Source organism: Octopus bimaculoides, chromosome 1 (assembly GCF_046866305.1).
Source record: "Octopus bimaculoides isolate indiv1 chromosome 1, ASM4686630v1, whole genome shotgun sequence".
NCBI classification, from domain to species: domain Eukaryota; kingdom Metazoa; phylum Mollusca; class Cephalopoda; order Octopoda; family Octopodidae; genus Octopus; species Octopus bimaculoides.
The window spans coordinates 182,347,155-182,370,720 of record NC_142928.1 but is presented as its reverse complement, the minus strand read 5'-3'; the positions used below and the strand labels follow the sequence as shown (position 1 = coordinate 182,370,720).

General features: G+C 34.5%; 2 protein-coding genes across 9 annotated transcripts in view; one reads left to right on the top strand and one right to left on the bottom strand.

Annotated features, from left to right (window-relative positions):
• The window catches only part of LOC106873032 (protein crumbs), a 207,477-nt gene extending 204,341 nt beyond the window's left edge, over positions 1 to 3,136 (top strand). For 5 of the 8 annotated variants that reach the window (XM_089363381.1, XM_052972968.2, XM_089363392.1 and 2 more), the window contains one exon: positions 2,407 to 3,136. In XM_089363381.1, coding sequence (XP_089219507.1) covers positions 2,407 to 2,546 — 140 coding nt within the window. In that variant the 3' untranslated portion in view covers positions 2,547 to 3,136. Of the gene's footprint in view, positions 1 to 2,403 lie in introns of all 8 variants that reach the window. The other 3 variants (XM_014920238.3, XM_089363369.1, XM_089363401.1) reach the window with 1 other exon arrangement.
• A 7,590-nt stretch (positions 3,137 to 10,726) lies between these two features.
• LOC106873025 (folylpolyglutamate synthase, mitochondrial) overlaps positions 10,727 to 23,566 on the bottom strand; it is a 35,685-nt gene continuing 22,845 nt past the window's right edge. Inside the window, exons 9-13 of the mRNA XM_089363420.1 lie at positions 23,241 to 23,338; positions 20,947 to 20,996; positions 19,590 to 19,668; positions 14,050 to 14,101; positions 10,727 to 11,803 (exon numbers count right to left, since the gene is read on the bottom strand). Coding sequence (XP_089219546.1) covers positions 11,502 to 11,803; positions 14,050 to 14,101; positions 19,590 to 19,668; positions 20,947 to 20,996; positions 23,241 to 23,338 — 581 coding nt within the window. The 3' untranslated portion in view covers positions 10,727 to 11,501. The remainder of the gene's footprint in view (positions 11,804 to 14,049; positions 14,102 to 19,589; positions 19,669 to 20,946; positions 20,997 to 23,240; positions 23,339 to 23,566) is intronic.

Sequence of the window (23,566 nt, the reverse complement as noted above, 5' to 3'; positions counted from 1 at the left end):
GAGGTTGCCATATAACTTGCAAGACTAGAAAGCCCCCTCAAGTTAGTGGGGGTATAGTAGAGTGGGAGCTGGCTTTATGCCAGGTGTTAAAAGGCTAAAGTATGATAGACAGAAACAGGTTTCTTCAAAGTTAAATAATGGTGTCATAAAACAGTGGTGACCAGATGTATTTTAAGAAATTCACTTCACCCAACCACTCAAATCACACTAAACTATAAAAATCTTCCAACTAACAATTATTTCCAGAATTAATCAGTTTCTAAGTATTTTTATTAAAACTTACAATATTACTTAACTTTGTATGTTAATTTAATGATATTATATATATATAACATACTTATACCAATATAAACACAGGGTCCTTTCTCTCTCTCATCATCATTATTTAATGTCTGCTTTCCATGCTGGCATGGTTAGGAGGATTTGACAGGGAACTAGTGAACTACAGGGCTGTGTTGAGCTCCAATTCCATCTTTGGCATTTTTTCTACAGCTGGGTGCCTTTCCTAATTCATTTTACAGAGTGTAGTGGATGCTTTGTTTTTTTCATGCCACTACACTACCGCTTAATCAAGCAGCATGAATCAGATTTCAAGACTGAATCCAATGAAAGAATTAAACTTGAGTCTTGAGTCTGGCTCTTTTACTGGGTTTATTTTCTTGTTTCAGTAATCCAACACTGCAATCTAACAAAATACTCATTAATCATACAGTCATTGTACTTACTTGTAGCTAAGTAAATCAAGCCAGTGAGAATATAGTATCTTGGTTATGGGCACACCAGGAGTAAGTGGTAGGTATGTCCAACTCAGCAACTTTGATACTAATTCGAATGATTGCTTTCCTGAAGCTTTTTCATTGTTTCTTCACTCAACCACGACAGCACTTTGCCTTAAATCATACTGTTTCTCCTTTGATATAAATTTTATCAATTTTGTGAAACCTTGAAGAGATAGTAATCCCAAATTATCAACACATAACTTACTATAAAAGAAGCTGGCAAAAAATACCCAAAGATATCTTCCTCGTGAAACTAAATAGTTAAATGGATGCTAGTACAATGGGGTGCTGAAAATTTCCTGGCTTTAAGTAAAAGAAAATACAGGAGAATCAGTTAATTATGATTCTGTTCAACATATTCCCCTCTCGGATTTCATACACTTATTGCAGCAGTCCTTCAGTTTTTCTAAGCCCTGTAAAAGAACTCAGAAGGTTGGGCCTCCAACTAGGTCTTTTGCGATACCCTTAAAGCCAGGAAGTTTTCAGCAATCCCTCATATATTGATGTGTTAAACTGAGAAGTATTAATTGTAATTAAACCTGTAGTGATGAGAACAGTGATTTTCTGAATGACTAAATTCAGTTGAAAAAGTAAGGGAGATGAAAATTAAATGCAGTGGTGAGTAGTCTGATCTTAAGCAGTTCAGTGACAAATCCAGATATGTTTCAGCCTAATTGGACCTCCTCAATGAATCAGTTTTACTGTTATATTGGCACTCGACTGGTTATGATGGTGAGTGTTATAGTTGAACCAATCAATGGAACAGCCTGCTCATGAAATTAACATGAAAGTGGCTGAAAACTCCACAGACACATGTACCATTTATGTTGTTCTCAAGGAGATTAAACATGACACAGAATGTGACAAGGCTGGTCCTTTGAATTACAGTTCCAACTCATTTTTGCCAGCTGAGTGGACTGGAGAAACATGAAATAAAGTGTCTTGCTCAAGGATACAATATGCCACCAGGAACTGAACTCACAACTTTATGATTGTGAGCCAAATCCCCTAACCACTGAGCCATGCACCTTCACAGTCTTACTGTTACTTCATATAATATATGGGTTATCTCCCCTCATCTTTTTAGACCAGAATTAGTCACTTAGTAAATTTTTTCTTCGTATTATTGAGTATGTCTTTTTAATTGTAGAAATTTTCTTCTTTGTTTATTACATTGAATTGTGTTCTTAAGAAAAACATTTCATTTCACATTGTTCCAGTCCACTCGTCTGTAAGGTGAGGTGGGAAAATTTGATTCAGTTACACAAGAGATAATAAGGAACTTCTATTTAGCAGTTTCTCTTTTTCACTGTTTTAAAATGATCACATTTTATATATATTGATTTTCAATCAGATTATAATTATGCTTACTTTGGATTCACTCATTTCACACCTTTTTTATTTTTATCAACAATATTGTGGGTCATTAGTTCAGTGGTCAACTTTCTTTTTAACCAAATCTTTTACTAGCCAGAAATTAATATTTGAACTGATTGAATTTGAAATGTTATTGATATTTTATGTAAATATTTTAGATTTTAAATATTTGAATATTATTGATTATTTAACAAAACTTTCTTGCTTTTGTCTGTTGAATTAAGTTACATTATTTTCTTTACATTTTCAGCTGTTACTTATTTCTTAATCACAACTCGCAAAAAGAGAGCTACAAGTGGAACATACAGTCCAAGTCGACAGGAAATGTCAGGAACTCGTGTTGAGCTTGGTAATGTTTGGAAACTGCCTCCGACAGAACGATTAATATGAAAGGCTTGGCTGCCTGAAAAACAAACTAAATTTTTGCTGAAACTAAATTTCTTCCATTCCAATCGCCATCATTTGCAAGTATGAGATCTCAGGCCAAAAATGAATTATCGTGAGGGTTCTCTTGCCCTCTTCACCTATCATTTCATAAACGTCAGAAAGGGATAATCAAATCTCTATTTGTCACAAAACAAGGAATTTTGATTCTCCCTTTTATGTTTTGACTCTTTGCCTACCATGGGAGTCACTGGTGATTCTCCATGCAATGTTCTTAATGTACTGTGGGAGTCGCTGGTGACGCCCAGGGGTGATATTTTTTGTCTTTTTTTATGGTGCCTCACATTACTGTGGTTCAAACTATAATATTCAAATTTTGGGAAGTATACAGGACACATTTCTTTGTATTTCTCAGATGCTTTTCAATTTGAATCAATAGAAAGCAAAGACGGGACCAGGTAAGGATACGAGTTACTGTCATTGCCATCATCGGAGCCATTGTCCTTCATAAAAAAACTTTTGTGCAAAAGAAACCATTAAAGTTTATATAATGTCTGAAATATAACTTGTAGAAAAAAATAAATGAAAAGAAAAATCTATAAGCAGACGTATAATAGATATTTTAAGACTTTTCAGCATGTGTCACTACTGACTTCTGCAGTTCTAAATGAATATAATATTTGTTCTGTATCACAGGAGTTACTGGTAATAGCTATGCTGTGAATCAATATGGTAGTTTATTTAGTGAACTAGAACATATATATGGTTAGAAAAAAATTTTTAAATGCATAATTTATAACAAAATTAGACCATTGGTGCAAAACAAATTTCGCGAAACAGGCTTGAGTAGGTAAAATGTTAATTGAAATGTAACAGACATTTGATTGGCATGTTTTCATTAAGAGCAGTATTATATGAAATGATGCATTATTTTTTTTTTCCCCCATATCCAAGAAAGCAAAACAAGGTGCGAACGACAAATTCAAGGGAGATAATTATATATATATATATATATATATTTTTTTTTTTTTCTTAAAGCTGCGAAATATTGGTTCTCAGCATCCAGATATTTTTTTAATACTTTTTTTTTTTTTTTTGTTAATTTAAAAATCACAAAACTCTAGTTTTAAATGAAATTAGAAACAAACTAATCATTTAATTATTTTGAAATATATATCAGTTTTTATTAATATTGACATGTTGGAAAGTGGAAATAAAATTGTTTACTTTCTGACATGCCCCTTCCAGCAAAATATGTATGTATATATGTGTGTGTGTGTGTGTGTGTGTATATATATATATATATATATATATATATACACACACACACACAAACGAAGACGTGCATCCATACACATGCATCCAAACACATATTCACACCTATCCATACATACATACACACACACAATATTTGCTAATTTTAAAATTGTCACTATAGTGGTGCTTAATCTCATCACATTTAATATTCTGTTATTGACAGTATTTCACTATGCCATACGATGTAATCATTATAATCATTATGTTGACATGATGTCTAAAATTTAAATTATCTGATCAGCGAATGTTTCTTCCTCCACTACCATGTTATCATAACTTAGTTAAAACAGTTTGTGTTGTCTGCCCAATAACTGCTAAGATGTCAGACTCTAAAATCATGGCGTTGACATATCCATTGCTGGCCATGCTGGCATGTCTATTGATAGCTATTTTGATATACATATTGCTAGGCATGTGGGCATGTTTATTGCTTGTTATGTTGACATATCTGTTCCTAGCTACATTGATATGCTTTTTTCTAACCACACTGGCATATCAGTTGTTGGCCACTCCAATGTATCTGTTGCTAACCACATAGACAGGTCTGCTATTAGACCACAATCACAAGACTGTTGCTTTGCCATGCTGTCAGTTGAAAGATGTAAAAGATTCATTGAATGTAAAAGGTTAAGACCTCCTTTGGTCGTGAATGACCATTGGATTGCATCTAGAATGTTCCCCTGCGAGGCACAAGTCTGAGCAAGGTTGTTTATGGAAGCCCAGCAAAATAAAAGAAGCTGCATCTATTTGTGATGGATGCATAAATGTAATTTGAGTCCCGGTATGGATTTTGCTATGAAATCTGGGGACAATGATGATTTTGATTTTGTCTGGGGTTGGATAAATGGGTCTGTTGATTGCAGGATACAATTATTTTATTGTCCTGTTTCTTCAACCCAAATTGCATCAAGACACATTTTGCACCATGCAGATTGATCTAGACAATGACTTTCCCAAGATGTCAAATTAAGCTGCAGAGACTTTAGTGTTTGCTTCAGCTTATCTTTATATCTAAGAATGGATCTTCCCATACCCCATTGTCCCTCTACTTGTTGGCCATACAAAAGAATTTTGGGAATGTGATCAACATGTCTTACTTATCTGCACTGAATTTACAGCAGCATGCTTTTGATACTGGACATCACATTTTACAAAGATTTTGGCGTTTGATATCTTGCCATTTTATGTTACAGATATTGCACAGAGAGCACATATGAAAGATTTCAAGTTTCTTTATATGTTTGAAACAGGGACAATAATAATGATAATAATAATAATAATAATTTTCTTCCAGAATATAAACAAGACTTGCAAATGGGAAGCTATAGCTGTTTTAGCTCATGTATTCATTAGTGAAATTAACTGTATCTCTTGTTGAAATTTAGTCAACAGTTTTTAAATGAAAGAGAAATTAAAACACACACACACATGTTCATTCCTTTCATTAAACTTGGAGTTGAAGGAAGAATCTTAGAATTTTAACTTGAGCGTAATCTTAAATTATATCTCATTTGTTTGACATGCTACGTTAGACATCCTGCCACACACCACTCTCATACTTATCTGTATACACTCTCATTATACACACACACACACACACACACGTTAGCATGTTTAAATTTGTAACTGAGCAAACATCTATGCACCTACAACTAAGCATGTAAACGCTCATATGCATCTACGTACGTTTCTATACATACATACACTCTTTCACACAAATACACTTAACTACAGAGACAAGTAGCTGATTAGCACATTTGCTCTCATTCACATTTAAGTATACTCTCTCATATGTAAAAACATACCGACTTTCACACACACACACACACACACACACACACACACACACACGTGTGAGGATGCATTGTGTTCTTAAGGCAAAGATTTCATCTCACATTTCCCTGTGATCACTTCAACATCTGATATGCTGCATGCTGTGCATCTGTACAGGCAATGATAATCTGATTGTGAACTAATATACAACACAAACATTTGATTGCTGTAAACAGACCCTTTGTGCAAGTAAGAACTCACAGAACCCTCTTTTGTTGTCTATTAGAGGAGAATCCACACAATATATATCTGGCCATTTGGTTAATGAGCAGCTATGCTTTTCTATCATTTTCTTTTTTAATTTTGTCGTTGGCAAGAATCGAAGCTTGAATCCATTTTGTGCGACAGCTGCACAGATCATCTTTTAAGGTGGGGGGTCTTCAGGTTTTCTTTAGTTCACCCTTTGCTGCCCTCTCACCAGCTGGTAACCATATCATTGCATTTCTTACTGGGATATTGTCCCCCCCATTTATAGGACATGCTATACCAGCTGCATTCTTCTGGCCTTGATAACAAGACTCAGGTGTATGGGGCATTGACTTTTCAAAACACCTCCTCATTTGTGATCTTGTCTTGGCATCTCACATATGCTTTACCTTTCAAGCACTAAAATATAAGAATTGTTTTACCCAGGTGTCTGCCTGTATTGAACCACCCACATTCTCATCTGTTGTATATCATCAGTCATAATCAATCATATTTCTTCATACTCTGAGACATATTTCAAAGAGTTTGTTTTTGTTTTTGAGTTTTCATTACTTAATTCCCTCACATCACCACCACCACCACCACCACCATCATCGTCATCAATGATAATGCTAATCAGCTGTCCAGTTATTTACAATTTGCTATTTTGCAGCATATTCTACAAACTGTAATTTCAAGCCGATAAAGACCACCGATGAAAATTTTAAACTTTCTTTTACAATATATTATTTATCATATATACTATACATATATATATATATATATATATATATATATATATATATATATATAATATATATATATATATATATATATATATATATTGTATATAATATTCATGTATAATTTTGATGGGGCTGGTGGATTTTTCTGCTTCAGTCTGTCAATACCTTAACATTCATTATACACATCGATGCCTTAGACACACATACACACATACATATATATCCTTATGTGTGTAAGTATGCAATTAAAATAGCTATCTATGCATCATACTTAATATATACACATTACACAGAGTCAATAGGCCATATGTGGCTGGCTGTGAGTATATGCCACTGAAAAGGCTCCCAAAAGGCCAAAATGCATTTGATGTTTTCACTGACTGCTGGGGCAAATTTTCAATCTCCTTCTGATGTTTGTGTTTTTAGCACTTCTCCTAAAGAGATATTATCTCCGGACAAATATCTCAGCAACTGGCCTCTTGACACTGTGTATACATTAAAGTTGATACATAGATAACTTTCTCACACATACACACATGCATACATATCAAATGTGTAATAAATACCTATATACACAAGTGTACACACACACATTCCATTCTTTTCATTTTTTTCAAAACTTTGTTCTGTCTCTCATAATGTAATCTTGTGTTTCATTCTTAACGTTGATATGTGTTGCCATTGATGTGAAAATATCAGTGTTAATAAATTAATAAAGTTATTAAAAAAAGGTAATGGGTTGGGAATTATTAATGCAAAATTTTGGATTTTGCCAGAATTTTTTTTTTTTTTTTTTTTTTTTGCCAAGATAGAAAACTTATATAGATTTGGGAATGGGTGGGGATCTGTACAGAATTTTTGAAAAAAAAAAAAAAAAGAGAAAAAAAAAATTTTTTATCATTTTTTTTTTTCTTACTAAATGTTTGTTTGTTCTCAATGTGAAAATTCACCCTTTTGTGATATAAACTGAAATGTAAATCTTCCATTTGAAGAGTAAGAAGAAATGGTGTTAAATTTTTGTAATAAAATATTTCTAAATTGCCTTAATACTCTAGTTGTTGACCAAACTATGAACATTGTATCAATTTCTTATTTCTTCAGTATTTGAAAAAAACAAGAAAGAAAGATAAAATCATAAGATAAACATTACAAATCCTACATTCTGTTGTCCAGTTGCTTTATTATTAGAATTTTTAACAATTGTCTTAATATTACTGTTCTTGACCATTCATTGCATTGTCCCTATTACAGGGATCAACCAGTTGATGTACTGGTCAGTTTCTTTAATATTGCAATTGCCAACCATTCACCTTAATCTTACTATTTTGGGCCATTCACTGTAGTCCATCATCTCATCTAGTTGAGCTTGCTCAGACATTTTTAATGTGCATATGCCATCCATTTTGGTCCTGCATTAGTTGAGGAAGGTCTTTGGGATGTCCTCCAGTGTCTCTGATGAGTTGGTCTATGTAAGCTGTATTTGGATGGCCTGCTTGAGTACAGCCATGCTTTGGGATCCATAGCAGTAAATCACTTTTATAAATTAGCCATTCAGTGTTGTCCAGTTGCTAAAAGATATTGCAATTATTGTGTTGTCCAGATGTCTTTGTATTACAATGAGTGACCATTCACTGTTGTCCAGATATCTTGATATTACAGTTCTTGATCATTCAGTGTATTACCCAATTGCCTTGGTATTACAATTACTGACCATTCACTGTCATGCAGTATTTTTGATATTACAGCTCTTGACCATTCAGTATGTTGTCCAGTGCCTTAATGCCTTACTGATCAAATATCAAACTGCCTGAGAAACAACAGTCTACTTTCTTTAACTCGAAACAAAATGTAAAAGAGATATTCCTTCATTTATGAATATTGATTTATTTAAAATAACTATTGTAGTCATCACTGTCATACAATGCTGCATTCTCGGAAACATAGAATCAGTTTTAACTAGAAACAGCAATCTGTCTACCAAACAAAATATATACATTGTTGACAGGCAAGCTACTGCATTTTTGAAGATTTTCAAAAATAATCAAATCCATTTAAATATGTAATGATGCTTCATCAGATAGACATATCCGCTTATATACTTATATAAAGTATAGTGACATAAACCAAATAATCTCTATATATAAAAGTGAGGTTGTGTGTGTAAATTCGCATAACTTCTGAAGTTCAGAATTGATTTTCTCCAAACTGGGAAAATACATTACTTATGTTCCAAAGATTTTAGACTCTTAAAATTTTTCACATAATGAGTAATGGGCCCTCTGGGAACAGAAAATAACCTTTGCTAAGATGTGTAGAGAAGGGAAGTAACTTTCAGAAATTGATTGTTTCCCTTACATCCAACATGATTAATCTACTGAACGTATTGATGTTAATGTTTTTTATTGACAATTAATCATTAACATAAGTGTCATCTCAGTTCATTGTATGTATTTCTTAAAATTTGCTAAGATATTGATATTATTTACCTTCTTTTATTGTCATTTCATTATTAACATATAATTGTCATCTCATTTTATTACATCATATTCCTTGACATAATGTCTCCAAAGAGGAGATCCTCCATTTGTCGAAAAATTATCACAGTCTCAATTGGCTGTGTGAAAGAGCAATACTGGCTCCTAAAACAGCACTGTATGTAAAATTAATGAGCAGTATCTTCCTGGAAGTCTTCACATCTATAAGTCAGTTGATACAATCTCAGATCCAGAAGAGGTGGTAAATTATCCAACAGAATTTCTCAATTCATTGGAGCCTCCAGGAGTACCTCCCTACAGATTGGAATTTAAAGTGGGAACTCCAGTAATGTTAGTGACAAATTTGGATCCACCAACACTCTGCAATGGGTTACACCTGGTGGTAAAGAAGATGATGCAACATGTTATTGAGGTCACCGTTCTCTCTAGATGTGGAAAAGATGTTTTCATACTCAGAAACCCTCTGATAACATCAAGAGCAAAAATTCCTTTTTTCATTCAGAAGAGTGCAATTTCCTGTCCATATCAGCTTCACAATATCTGGCAATAAATCCCAGTGTCAAACACTGTCTGTGATAGGATTTCACTTGGAAGAGTTGTGCTTCTCACTGAGGCAATTAAATGTTGGCTGCTCTAGCAAAAAAAAAAAAAAAAAAAAAAAAATCTATTTGCATTTGTTCCACAAGGGAAAAAAAAAGAATATTGCTTACCAAGAGGTATTGTAGGAATTACTATATCTTACAATACACTCCAGTATCCAAAAACTGCATTAACAAAGCAGTTTCCTGCATGGACCTCAGGATCAAAGCATATTCTCCAATGTCCAGCGAGGAGAGCTATTTAGGCCAGTTTTGTTTGAGGATCTCTTTCTCAATTTGTTTCCAGTTTGCCTTATGAAAGTTCAAATTGGAAAGATTCTGAGAGCTTCTTGTAGGCTGCATGTCCATGGTTTCCTTTGGTCCATACATGGTCAGCTCTACCATGTTGTGATCCGAGAGTAGCGTTGGTGTCATTTTCACATTATGGATGAGATCCATATTATTTGTGAAGCAGAGATCCAGTATGTTACCTGCCCTAGTTGGTTGGAGTACTATTTGTTCCATCTTGTTGTTTCATTATTTTTGTGACTTGTCAATACCATGTAACCGAACAAGGCCTGATGCAAGCCTGGGCTATAGTAGAAGACACTTGTCCAAGGTGTCACATAGCAGGACCGAAACTGAAACCATGAGGTTAGGAAGCAAAGTTCTTAACTGAAAAGCAACGTCTGCACCTACGATATGATCAAGTAAAACTGCCCTTAATCACTACGTTACCAACCCAGCTGAAACCACCTCTGGCTCTTCTGTAGTACAAATGTCTTGTTTTCATAAGTTTTGAATTAAAATCTTCCACCAAACCTTAGTCACAATTTATGTTCCTAACACTAGCTGAATGATAACTAAGTTATTTTACTAAATTCTTTGTTATATTTAAAGTAATTGAAATAAACACAGAGCATCTCAAAATAAATACAGTAATAAAAGGGCTAAAAACAGTCCCTCAACATAGCTGCAGTTCAATGACTGAAATCAATAAAATAATGCAAAAAAGTATGTAAATCAATAAATAGTTTTGTCATCAATTTTTATTTTTCCTTCAGTATTCTAAAATGTTTTCAGTATTTTAAATGGTACAATGATCATGGGAAATAAATGAATACCACAACATCACACCTGTGTAAATTTGATATTTTATGCATCTATGTAATAAATATGTAATAAATATGTAATGAATATTCTTTTCTACTCTAGGCACAAGGCCCAAAATTTTGGGGGAGGGGGCCATGTTTTCAGTATTTTAAATGGTACAATGATCATGGGAAATAAATGAATACCACAACATCACACCTGTGTAAATTTGATATTTTATGCATCTATGTAATAAATATGTAATAAATATGTAATGAATATTCTTTTCTACTCTAGGCACAAGGCCCAAAATTTTGGGGGAGGGGGCCAGTTGATTAGATCGATCCCAGTACTTAATTTATTGACCCTGAAAGGATGAAAGGCAAAGTCAACCTTGGTGGAATTTGAACTCAGAATGTGAAGACAGATGAAATACCACTAAGCATTTCGCCCAGTGTGCTTACGTTTCTGCCAGCTCACCATGTTCTATCTAATAAATATTCTTTGTAATTTTGTGATTCACATACAAAATGAATTTTTACATTGAATCTCAATATATTACTGGTACTTATTTTTATCAACTTCAGAAAGATAAAAGGCAAAATAGAAATATTTGTGGGGTTAGATATCAAAGTCTTAAATAAATAAATAAATATTATCATTAATGTTTTATGTTGCTCCATATTCAAGAACAACACCATATGGGATTTCTTTTCAATCATCATAATTTACCTGCTTCAAAGATTTCAGAACATGACTAACTAAATACAAACTTCCTGTTATTAAAACCTGTAAATGAGTTGCACCTTTCAAAGCAGATGTTACAAATGGATTTCCATTGTGAATATTGGCCATATTTAACTGGCACCACTCCAGAGCATTACTAATGCATGAAAATCCTTTTACAGTATCGTAACTGGTAAATTTTGTCTTCTTTGTTTCACCTGTTTCCTTCTCAAACAAAGACATCCATGTCATCACGAGATCATTGTATTGGCCTGCTTCATCAGTTTGATCTGTTTATTAGAATACAAAAGAAAAGTAGAGAATAGTATTTTTCATCAAGATTTTAAAAGTGTGTGTGTCATTGTTCAGTTTTATTACAAGATTTCTTGCCAATAGAGAAAGAACTGGTTTCTAGCCTAGATCCAGGCTTCCTTACTCTTTTTACTCTTTACTTGTTTCAGTCTTTTGACTGTGGCCATGCTGGAGCACTGCCTTTAGTTGAGCAAATCGACACCAGGACTTATTCTTTGGATGCCTAGTACTTATTCTATCGGTCTCTTTTGCCGAACGACTAAGTTACAGGGACGCAAACACACCAGCATCGGTTGTCAAGCGATGTTGGGGGAACAAACACAGACACACATACATATATATAAATACATATATACGATGGGCTTCTTTCAGTTTCCGTCTACCAAATCCACTCGCAAGGCTTTGGTCGGCCCGAGGCTATAGAAGAAGACACTTGCCCAAGGTGCCACACAGTGGGAATGAACCTGGAACCATGTGGCTGGTGAGCAAGCTTCTTACCACACAGCCACTCCTGCCCCTTCATTGGAATTTCAACAACATCAAGGTATTTTTGCATGTATGTGCTAATGTGTACAATATTTGGAGTCATAGCATGTGTATATTAGTCTGTTTTGCTTTATGTATGTCTTCTCATGTACATAATTACATATCTAGACATGCTCATATATACTTAAATGATAAACCTCTGGAAAGAAAATTTTCACAGTTCCACTGATTGGTTTCAGTCTGTAGTCTTTAAATCCGCTTTCTCCTTTCCGGTTTTGAGAAGCCTAATTCCTCAAGATTAGTACTTAGGCAGTGTGTTACATATCCCACTGCCCAATAATTACAGCTATAAACCTGAATTTATAATTGTGTAGAGTAGCTGTAGATTTCTCAATAGCTCAGCGTAGGTATTTTCTATTTTGCTGCTCTTTAGCTTTATGTTAACATCCACTGGGCAGCTGATTTCCACAACTGTACACAGTTTGTCTTCTCTATCCCAAATTACTATGTCAGGTCTATTGTTTACATTTTATTGAGGTTTTCACTGAGATATTCCACCAGTACTCTTTTTTATTATGAGTGACTATGGCTACTACCATATTGTGGATTCTTATTTTTTTGGCCTGTATGCATGCATGTATGTATGTATGTATGTATATACTTGGAAACAGATGCATAGTGTTCGATCATATAACATAAATAATATATAAATATATCCATATATCCATATATCCATACATATATGTACATACCTACGACTGCAAACATTGCAGAAAGCTTGGTCTGCAATGTTTGCAGTCGTGTATGCTTGTCAAGAGCAGGGCTCATTAGCCACCAACGGAGCCACAAATGCAATATATAAGTTAGTCCTAGAGCACACAATGCTCCTGTAGGTCGGCAATGGTCTTCCTCGGTCACAAGTGGACAGCCATCATGTATGTATGTACTTGGAAACAGAAGCGTAGCATTCGATCATATAATAACATAAATAATATATAAATATATGCATATATCCATACATATATGTACATACCTACATCTATATGTATACATACAAGCATATATGGGTACAGGACATCACAAAAAAACGTTGAACACAATGAGAAACGAAAACATAAAGACGAAGACAGAAAATGAACTTTTTTTTGAACAACGAAAACAAAACAAACAGAGAAACGAGATATGCAACATAAAGACTATTTCCCTTCTTCAGTTGTCCCTGTTCCATCTACTCCGCGTTTCAAAGGCAAGGACAATACGTGACTTCGTTGGAACAGTCCTTCCCGCAAAGCAAATTAAATAAAATTTGGAATTTTTTTTTTAAGTGTGTTTGTTTGTTCTCTCCTAATTTTAATTATTTGAAATTTTTGAAATCTCTCTGTAAGTAAGATTTCAAAGCTGGTTTCTAACAAAAATATAAAACTCCATCACTGGAATGTAGATAACAAAAAAAAGAAAAAAAGAAAAAAAATTCACATTTTGAACTTGAGAATAAGTTTTGCATACTTATATTGTTCTGCTTATATATTGCACTGTCTGAAAAAAACAAAGCAAAACAAACAGTTGATGAGAACACACATGCATACACACACACACACACACACACACATGCACGCACATGCACACACACAAACGTACACACACACATAAACGTACACACACATGCATATATACAGACACACGCACACAATAATGATACAGGTGTAATGAAACATGAAACACTTGTTATATCACATACCGTCAACATGAAGTCTGTTGGAAGCAAACATGGCCAAGTCAAAATGACATTTCTGGAAGATAAATAAAATGAATATTTTTAAGAGTTGTTATTGCTGTTGTTGTTGTTGTTGTTGTTGTTATCATTTACCTCAAGTTCACCTCTAATTAAGCAGACCGTGTCATTGTCATTACAAGCAGTGTCATTTATTTCCAGTCTTCCATGAAAATATGTCCAGTCATTGTTAATATTACCTTTGCTTTGAAACAAGAGTTGGTGACTGGAAGGGCATCCAATCTTTCAAAAATCTGCCACAACAAATTTCATGTGATCCATGCAAGCAGGGAAAAGTGGATGTTAAAATGATTAAGATGATGAATACCACAACATCACAACTAACATCAACACCAGCATTGTTAGAGTATTGGGGAAAATGACTTGCAGTATTTGTTCTGTGTCTTTGCATTTTGGGATCAAATCTCACTGAGGGTTTCCCATTACCTTTCACCCTTTAATCTTTCAGGATTGATAAATAATATACCAGTCAGGTACTGGGGGTCAATTTAATTGACTAATTTTCTCTTCCAAGTTATAAGTCTTATACCTCTATAGGAAGCAATTATTATTGCTGTTACTACTACTACAATTGCAACCACCACCGCCGCCGCCGCCGCCACCGCCACCACCACAACCACTACTATCACCACCACCACCTTCCCGTCATAACTATTTTACCATCAAAAATTCTAGTTGATCTGATCAACAGAACAACTTGCTCATGAAATTAACATGCAAATGGCTGAGCACTCCACAGACATGCATACCCTTAATGTAATTTTCTCAGGGAGATTCAGCATGACACAGAGTGTGACAAGGCTGGCCCTTTGAAATACAGGTACAAATCATTTTTGCCAGCTGAGTGGATTGGAGCATTATGAAATAAAGTGCCTCATTCAAGGACACAAAGCATTGCTGGGAGTTGAACTCACCACCCTACTAATCATGAGCTGAATACTCTAGCCACTAAGCCATGTGCCTTCACTCCATCAACATTGCAATTACAACTAACACAAACAGTCCCTATCACCATTTTTATTACCCATCATGCTAAGTATCAACATCATAATTGCAACTAACACAAACAGCCCCCCCCCCACACACACACACATAGTTACGAGTCACTAGTTTCAACAAAAATGACTCATGCATGTAATCATCAGATCTGCTAAAATTAGAGACTAAATCTCTCGTAAATTACACTCTTCTATCTTTAAAAACAAAAATGCAAGGAAAAAGAATAGGAAAATGAATATCTGGATATGCTTAGTGTGAATTAATGATGAGATGGTCTCTGTTAAATGAATGCATTTTGGCAAAACAGAACTGTTATATTGCTCTAATTTAATTCTACGTTCTGACTAAGTATCAAACTAAGTTTAGTGACTCTGCTTTATTTCGTGCGTTCACCTCATGTCTTTTTAAAGTGAATCTTTGACTGCCTTCTAATTTGCATACTGGTCTGTTTCATTAGTGGCGTGATACTTTTGCACGTGGATCTTTAGGTCCTGCTTTTTTTTTTAATCAGTGTGTATTTTTGAATATATATTGCGTTGTATTTGCTCACATATTGACTCCATTATCGGCTTGCATTCGAGTAATGTATTCCAAGTTAATAATTGTGTATTAAAACATTACAAGAACATCGAATAGAGAAGCATGAAGGTCACCGAGTTCAATTCAAGTAAATTTATGGCTCATTTGTTAAAGTTTTTGTCCTGTTCATAACTTATGCAACACTAATATTAAGATCAATAATAATAATATAAATTATTTATAGATGTATAAGTATGATGCACATGATACATGTGATGATATCTCTCTCTTTCCCTCTCTCTTTCTCTCTATCTATCTATCTTTGTGTGTATGTGGGTATGTGTATATATATATATATATATACACATACATACATACATACATACATACATACATACATACATACATATATACATAAATATATATATATATATATACACACACACATGCACATAATACACTTATGTATGTACATATGCATTATAAACAAATATATTTGCATATTTCTCCCTGATATATATATATATATATATATATATATATTACTCTTTTACTCTTTTACTTGTTTCAGTCATTTGACTGTGGCCATGCTGGAGCACTGCCTTTAGTTGAGCAAATCGACCCCAGGACTTATTCTTTGGGAGCCTAGTACTTATTCTATCGGTCTCTTTTTGCCGAACCGCTATGTTACGGGGACGTAAACACACCAGCATCGGTTGTCAAGCGATGGTGGGGGGACAAACACAGACACACAAACACACACACATATATATATACATATATACGACGGACTTCTTTCAGTTTCCGTCTACCAAATCCACTCACAAGGCTTTGGTCGGCCCGAGGCTATAGTAGAAGACACTTGCCCAAGGTGCCACGCAGTGGGACTGAACCCGGAACCGTGTGGTTGGTAAGCAAGCTACTTACCACACAGCCACTCCTGCGCCTATTGTTATATTGTTATATTTTGGTGGGTCAAATTTTTTCTTGCCAAACAAACATACTCACTATATATTCATTCTTCACTTGTTTATTATTGTTATTATTTTATGTCCATTGTTGGGAAATTTCTCATCACATATTTCTGACCCCTTCAGTGACTCTCTATCCCACATGCCTCTTCTGTTTAGTCCATTCTGTCTTTCTATGGTGTGTATCCTTATCTGCACATGTGTTTGTGTCTGTATTTGTGTTTGTGTGTGTGTGTGTGTGTGTGTGTGTGTGTGTGTGTGTGTGTGTGTGTGTGCGCACGCACGTATGTGTGTGCATGTGTGTGTATGCATTTGTGTTGTGTGGTGACTGTGTGAGTGTGTGTGTGGGGGGGGGGGCTGTTTGTGTTAAATGTAATTGTGTTTTTTGTGTATGTATATGAGCTTGCATACTATACTGTTAGTATCTGTGCTGTTCATTTATTTATTTATTTTATCACTACTTTTTACCCATTTCATCTTAGGTATGTGTATGTGTGTCTTTTGTTTGTATGAATTTATATATTGTACTGTTTGTATCTGTGTTTCTGTCATGTTGCATAGTGTTGCGGTGGGGAGTGTTATTCCATTCGTATTTTCTGTTGAGGCTTGGTCTGTCTATATGGCCTCTGTAATCTGTCTAAGTATCATGTCTGTTCTTGGCATTGATAATACCTTAACATCTATGTTATTAAACAAGCCTCTTTGTTCTAATTGAGCATGTTGGTAGAACACTACAAGCTTTTCTCCTCTTTGAACTCCTGCCAGTGTTCACCTATTTTCTCCCCTATACTATGTGCTGTCTCCCCAACGTAAGCTGTCATCCACAAAAGAACCACACTCTAAAGCATTAGAGCAGTAATCTATATATATATATATAAATGAGAATGTGTGTCTGTCTGTCTGTGTGTGTGTGTGTGTGTGTGTGTGTGTGTGTGTGTGTGTGTGTGTGTGTGTGTGTGTGTGTGTGTGTGTGTGTGTGAATCCCTAAAACTCGAGAACTACGCAACCAATTTCATTCAAATTTTACAGATGCCTTACTTAGGGTTCCAGTTGTGTTTTAGTCCAAAAAATTTTTTAACTTCTTGCAGAGTTCGAGCCCACGGCAACATAATATCTCCTCCACTATTTAAGTATTACGTGTCAAAAGTGAAACAAAAACACTCATGTCAAATACTTTCACTTTAAAAATGAAACTATTCCACTAACTGAAACAATCACATTTCGATACTGTAATGACAGATACTTTCAGAGAGAGAGAGAGAAAGAGAGAAAGAGAGAGAGAGAGATGTATATGTATACATATAGATGTATATGTACACGTATATGTATAGATATATATATAGATATAGATCTATATGCATACATGTATATGTACACATGTGTAGATGTATATATATAGATGTACATGTAATATGTACACATATATACATATATATACATGCATACAGATATCTATACACATATACACCCATCACACACATACACATGCACACAAACACACACATTAGTCATTTGTTTTCTTATCCAAAACTACGTCAAAAGTACTGAACGGATCTTTATGAAATTTGGAAATTATATTCTATGCATAACGGCCATAACTCCCATGAAAATTCATATATTTTTGATGTTGATGAAATTTTAACCCGAACATAACAGATGAGCATTATTTGTAATTCAACGGTACAACAGTGTAAGACTACCCTTTCAGATATACTTACATTGTGATTTCTGCAATGTGGTGCATAAATTGTCAAGTAAATGAGACGCATCTTTGCCTCCACTGATTCACTTGCAAAGTGTTGAGTAAAATTATTTCGTTGCAGACCTCCTTTGGGTCTTTTTATTATCACTACGACACACATAGTCCCCAGTTGGTAACATTGATTTCAAGGCCCTCCTAGATGAGAGACTGGCATTCCACTTAATGTCTATGTTCCATGCTGGCATGGATTGGAGAGTTATTAATGTAGAAATACACACACACACACACACACACACATAGTTAATAAAAAAACATATATCAGGAAGAAGCACACTCTAAAGAATAGAGCAGTAATTATTACAACAAAAATTTATATCTTGGACCTAGAGTTACCCAAGGTTTTGCATCCAAGATCAAGGGACCTTGTGTGTTATCAGGTTTTTGTGTGTGTGTGTGAGTTTATATAATATAGTAGGTATCCGTCAGTCTGAAGAGGTTATGGATCTGTGCCTGAAGAAATTGTGTCAGCTGCAGATTGTGGTACAGCACCCGTTGTGGCTGTAGAGGCCCACATGTGAGTGATAGTCAAACATACAGCAACTGCATTTGAAGAAGCTCTCTGCCAGTGCTACTGGTTTTTCCTTCCATCGAGTGTGCTTTTCTTTGGTGGTGAGGGTGTTTCACTGCATCTTATTGCAGAAACAGATGTAAACTAATGAAGTTTATAAGATAATAACCATTTATTCCTTTGTCGTCACATTTTCTTATATGTATGCATTTGTGTGTGCGCATGTTTGTTTGTTGTAAGTGAGCTTCACCATTATACAAGAGGTGTCATTCTTTTCCAATCTTTCATGGAAACATGTCCAGTCAGGGAAAAATATTATTTTTCATTTTTTTTAAAAAAAGGTGATAGTTGATGACAGGAAGAAAATTTGCCTGAACAAATTCTGTTTGACATTAAAACAATGATGGTGAGGGTAATGATGATGATGATGATGATGATGATGATGATGATGATGATGATGATGAGAACACATGAATCAACAAGGGAATCTCTAAGCAATTACTTGGCTTGAAACACCGAAAAATCACAGGTGAGCACCAGCTTCGTGAACCTGTAGACTCATGGCAGACATATGGTGAATGACTTTGTGAGAGACAATTGGATAATTGACAACTGGATTGGCAATATATCCAGTCTTTGCATTATCACAGTAGTCTAAATGACAATAATTCCATACAGTCATCTTAAATTTTAACAATTTGTCTGCAGAAAAGAAATATTTTCTTACCTTTAATATTTTCATCATTGCTTTTGCTTTTCGTTTACCACTTACAGTAAATAGTAATGCTTTTCTTATATTACTGTCCCTGTGAAGGAAAATAATATGAACAAACTCGTATATATATATATATATATATATGTGTGTGTGTGTGTGTGTGTGTGTGTGTGTGTGTGTGTGTGTGTTAGAAAAAATAATAAGGTACTCAGATATCTGGATGGTTGTACATTTACAGATTTTTATTAATATGTCACATGCTTTATAAATATTAGTGCTTGTATCTATTCTTGTAGATTCTTCAGATATGATTTTACTTCAGAGAATTTGTCTCTTTTTATAGTATTACTATAAGAAGAGACAAATCCTCTGAAGTGAAATCATATCTGAAGAATCTACAAGAATAGATGCAAGCGCTAATATTTATAAAGCATGTAACATATTAATAAAAATCTGTAAATGTACAACCATCCAGATATCTGAGTACCTTATTATTTTTTCTAATATATAATTCCTGTACATCACCTCCAAACCTTCCAATATATATATATATATATATATATATATATATGTATGTATGTTTGTATGTATGTATGTATGTATGTATGTATGTATGTATGTATATGACAGGCTTCTTTCAGTTTCCCTCTACCAAATCTACTCACAAGGCTTTGGTTGGTCCAAGGCTATAGTAGAAGACGTTTGCCTATGTATTTAGATATCAGATCTTGTGAAAATACAACTTGTGACATAATGTTATTATATGTAGAGGAGATTTAGATTTTAACTACATAAGGTGATAAAAGAAAAGATAAGCACTAATCATTGTAAACACTTCTGGAGATTAGTATTTTTTTATACTAGCCTGCCCGAGATTGTCCTTAGTTCTATGGCACAAACTTTCTGTTTTAAAGTGACCTAAATTAAAACCTTCAATCAAATTTTCTCGTTAAACTATATTCCAAACAACAACTTCATAATGACAAAGTTCATTGTCATCATCATCCTTTAACATCCGCTTTCCATGCTGGCAAGGTTTAGACAGTTTGACAGCAGCTGGTTAGGCAGAAGACTGCACCAGGCTCCAATGTCTGTTTTGGTAGGGTTTTTATGCCTAGATGCCATTCCTTACACCAACCACCTAACAGAGTGAACAGTACTTTATATGTGGGACTAGTACAGGTGAGGTGGCACCAGCACAGGTGAATCTTCATTATTTTCGAAATTTAGAGAAACAAAGATAGTGTATTTCAAAGAGTTATATGGATATTAAAGGGCTCTGCTGTGTTTTTTTTTTTTTTTTTTTTTTTTTTGAACCAACATGTAATAATTAAAAAGAAAAGAATAGCAAGCTGTAAAACGTACTTACTGATCTCTAGGCCATTGTTGAGATTTCTTCTTAAACCAGGTACAGCAACACTGATAAAAGATAGTATTGTTAGTAAGTATGTATGGATGTGGGTATGACTTGCTAAGAGTATGTTCAGGTATTAGGACCTCACATATAAAATATAGAGTTGAAAAAAAAAAGAAAAAAAAAAATTCAGATCAATTAAAGTTATTATCCGGGCAAATAGGAGACAAAAACTTCCCCGAAGGAGTATTTAATATCTAAACACAACAATTCTAATAAAATCAATAATTAAAAATTTTTGTAAAACAGAAAATGCCATGAAGAAAAGCACCTAGTACACTCTGTAGATGGTTGGCATTAGAAAGGGTATCCAGTTATAGAAATCATGTCAAAGTAAACATTGAAGCATGATATGATCCTCCAATTTATCCTTGTTGAATCATCCAACTTATGCCAAAATAGAAGACAAACATTAAATGATGATGACGATAAAGTGTGGAAGGTGAATCTAGACTTCAAACCAACTGGTGAGATCAACTGATACACACACACACACACACACCACATGTGTATGTGTGTACATGCATGCATGTTTATATTTCAAAAATAATTGCCTGTTTTTAACTTTTATTTGTTTCAGTTACTAGACTCATGCAAAAAAGGGAGCCCTGCCTTAAAGGGTTTTAGTTGAACAAATCATTGATCCCAGTACTTATCTTTTTACAGACATCTGTTAAAATGTCTAATTGATGCACACTGTTGTTTATATCCTCCCTGATGAGATTGATGCATTGCTCCACATTATTCATCCTGTTGGATTTATTTTGAATGCATCCATTGAAACATATATCGATGATATGAAGATATAAAATATTTAATAACACCTGACTGATTTGTACACATGTTTAATCTTACAAATGTGATGGAAAGAGTCATAAACAACCATCTATTTAATCCTTTTAGATCTATTTCTATTCTTGGTATCTACCAATACAGTTCCCATAGTCACATTAGTAGACTTTTTCCCCTGAGACCATTTATATGACGATGGAAACTCTTGTTCTTGAGACTACTTATTGAAAAGATTGACAAGAATCTGGATTTTTGCCCTTGATCTCCATAAAGCAGGGGTCTCCAAGGTAGTTGATACAGACCCATGAGGTTCGATGGGACTATTCAAAGGGTCGATAAATACCTGAAACTGCACATCTGCTTAATTATTATTATTTTCTTTTTGTACTTGCTTGGTGGTCAATGTGGGGTCAAGGATTCCATGAAGGGATCAATGGTTTAAAGAGTTTGGGGACCCCTGCTGTAAAGCATTACGCCATATCAGCCACAGGAACCTTCTGACAAAATTGCTCACCTATGGGCATCTCTGACTTTAAGTTGCAAGTTGCATTTTATATTAAAATAATTAGATCACATACAGAGTGGAGTTACACAGTCATATATCATCATCATCATCATCGTCATGATCATCATTACTTAACCTCCATGTTTCATACTGGCATCAGTTCAATGGTTTGACAGGATCCAACAAACTCAAGGATTGCATTGTGTTCCAATTTTTGCTTTGATATGGTTTCTAATTTCTTTATTGCCCACAAGGGGCTAAACATAGAGGGGACAAACAAAGACAGACAAAGGGATTAAGTCGATTACATTGACCACAGTGCGTAACTGGTACTTATTTAATCGACCCCGAAAGAATGAAAGGCTCAGTCGACCATGGCAGAATTTGAACTCAGAATGTAGCAGCAGACAAAATACCGCTAAGCATTTCGCCCGGCATGCTAATGTTTCTGCCAGTTCGCCGCCTTTTGATATGGTTTCTACAGCTGGATGCCCTTCCTAATGCCAACCACTTTACAAAATGTACAGGGTGCTTTTTTCATTCTCTCAGCACTACCAGGTTGTCATGCAACTTGCAAGACTACAAACCTCAAGGTGGCAACTTTATGCTAGGAGATGAGGAGTAGAGAAGGGTAAAATATGAGAGAAAAGGGCCAGAGCAGAATAGGTTTCTTGCTGTAGAGGATCTAGATGACTACCCAGTCACATGATGTAAAGCTCATTTACAGTATGAAGGTACATGTAGGAAACATACATGAGATATAAAAATAAATTTCCACATGACATGATAAAGACATGCTGACAAACTCTAGACAAGTAACTTTATGAAAAAGTTGTTACATACTAAATGTAGATTATATGAAAATCCTGATAGACTCAAATTATGTAAAGATAATCTTAAATTATAGAATTAAACACAAAAAATTTAATAATGATTGACTAGAGATACATACTTCCATACTTCCATTTGTATGTGCACCATCCATATAATAAGTAATATTTCCTTCTGTGAAAATTTGAAGTCTTGCAGGTAATTTTAGAGGCTCCAGTACTGTTAATGGATGACAAATAATATATACTATTAGAGAGGTCCAGTTAGAATAAGTTCTGTTTATTACATTTTACTTCATTTTTATAGCCCTTTACACTTTCCTGTTCTCTTGGTTTTTCACTCCCAACTATTTTTATGGTCTTTTATTTTTTGGTCCTTTATACTTTGGCTCTAGAATTTGCTTTATTTCTAAAATAGTGATTCGCCTTGGAAAGTCCATACACAATA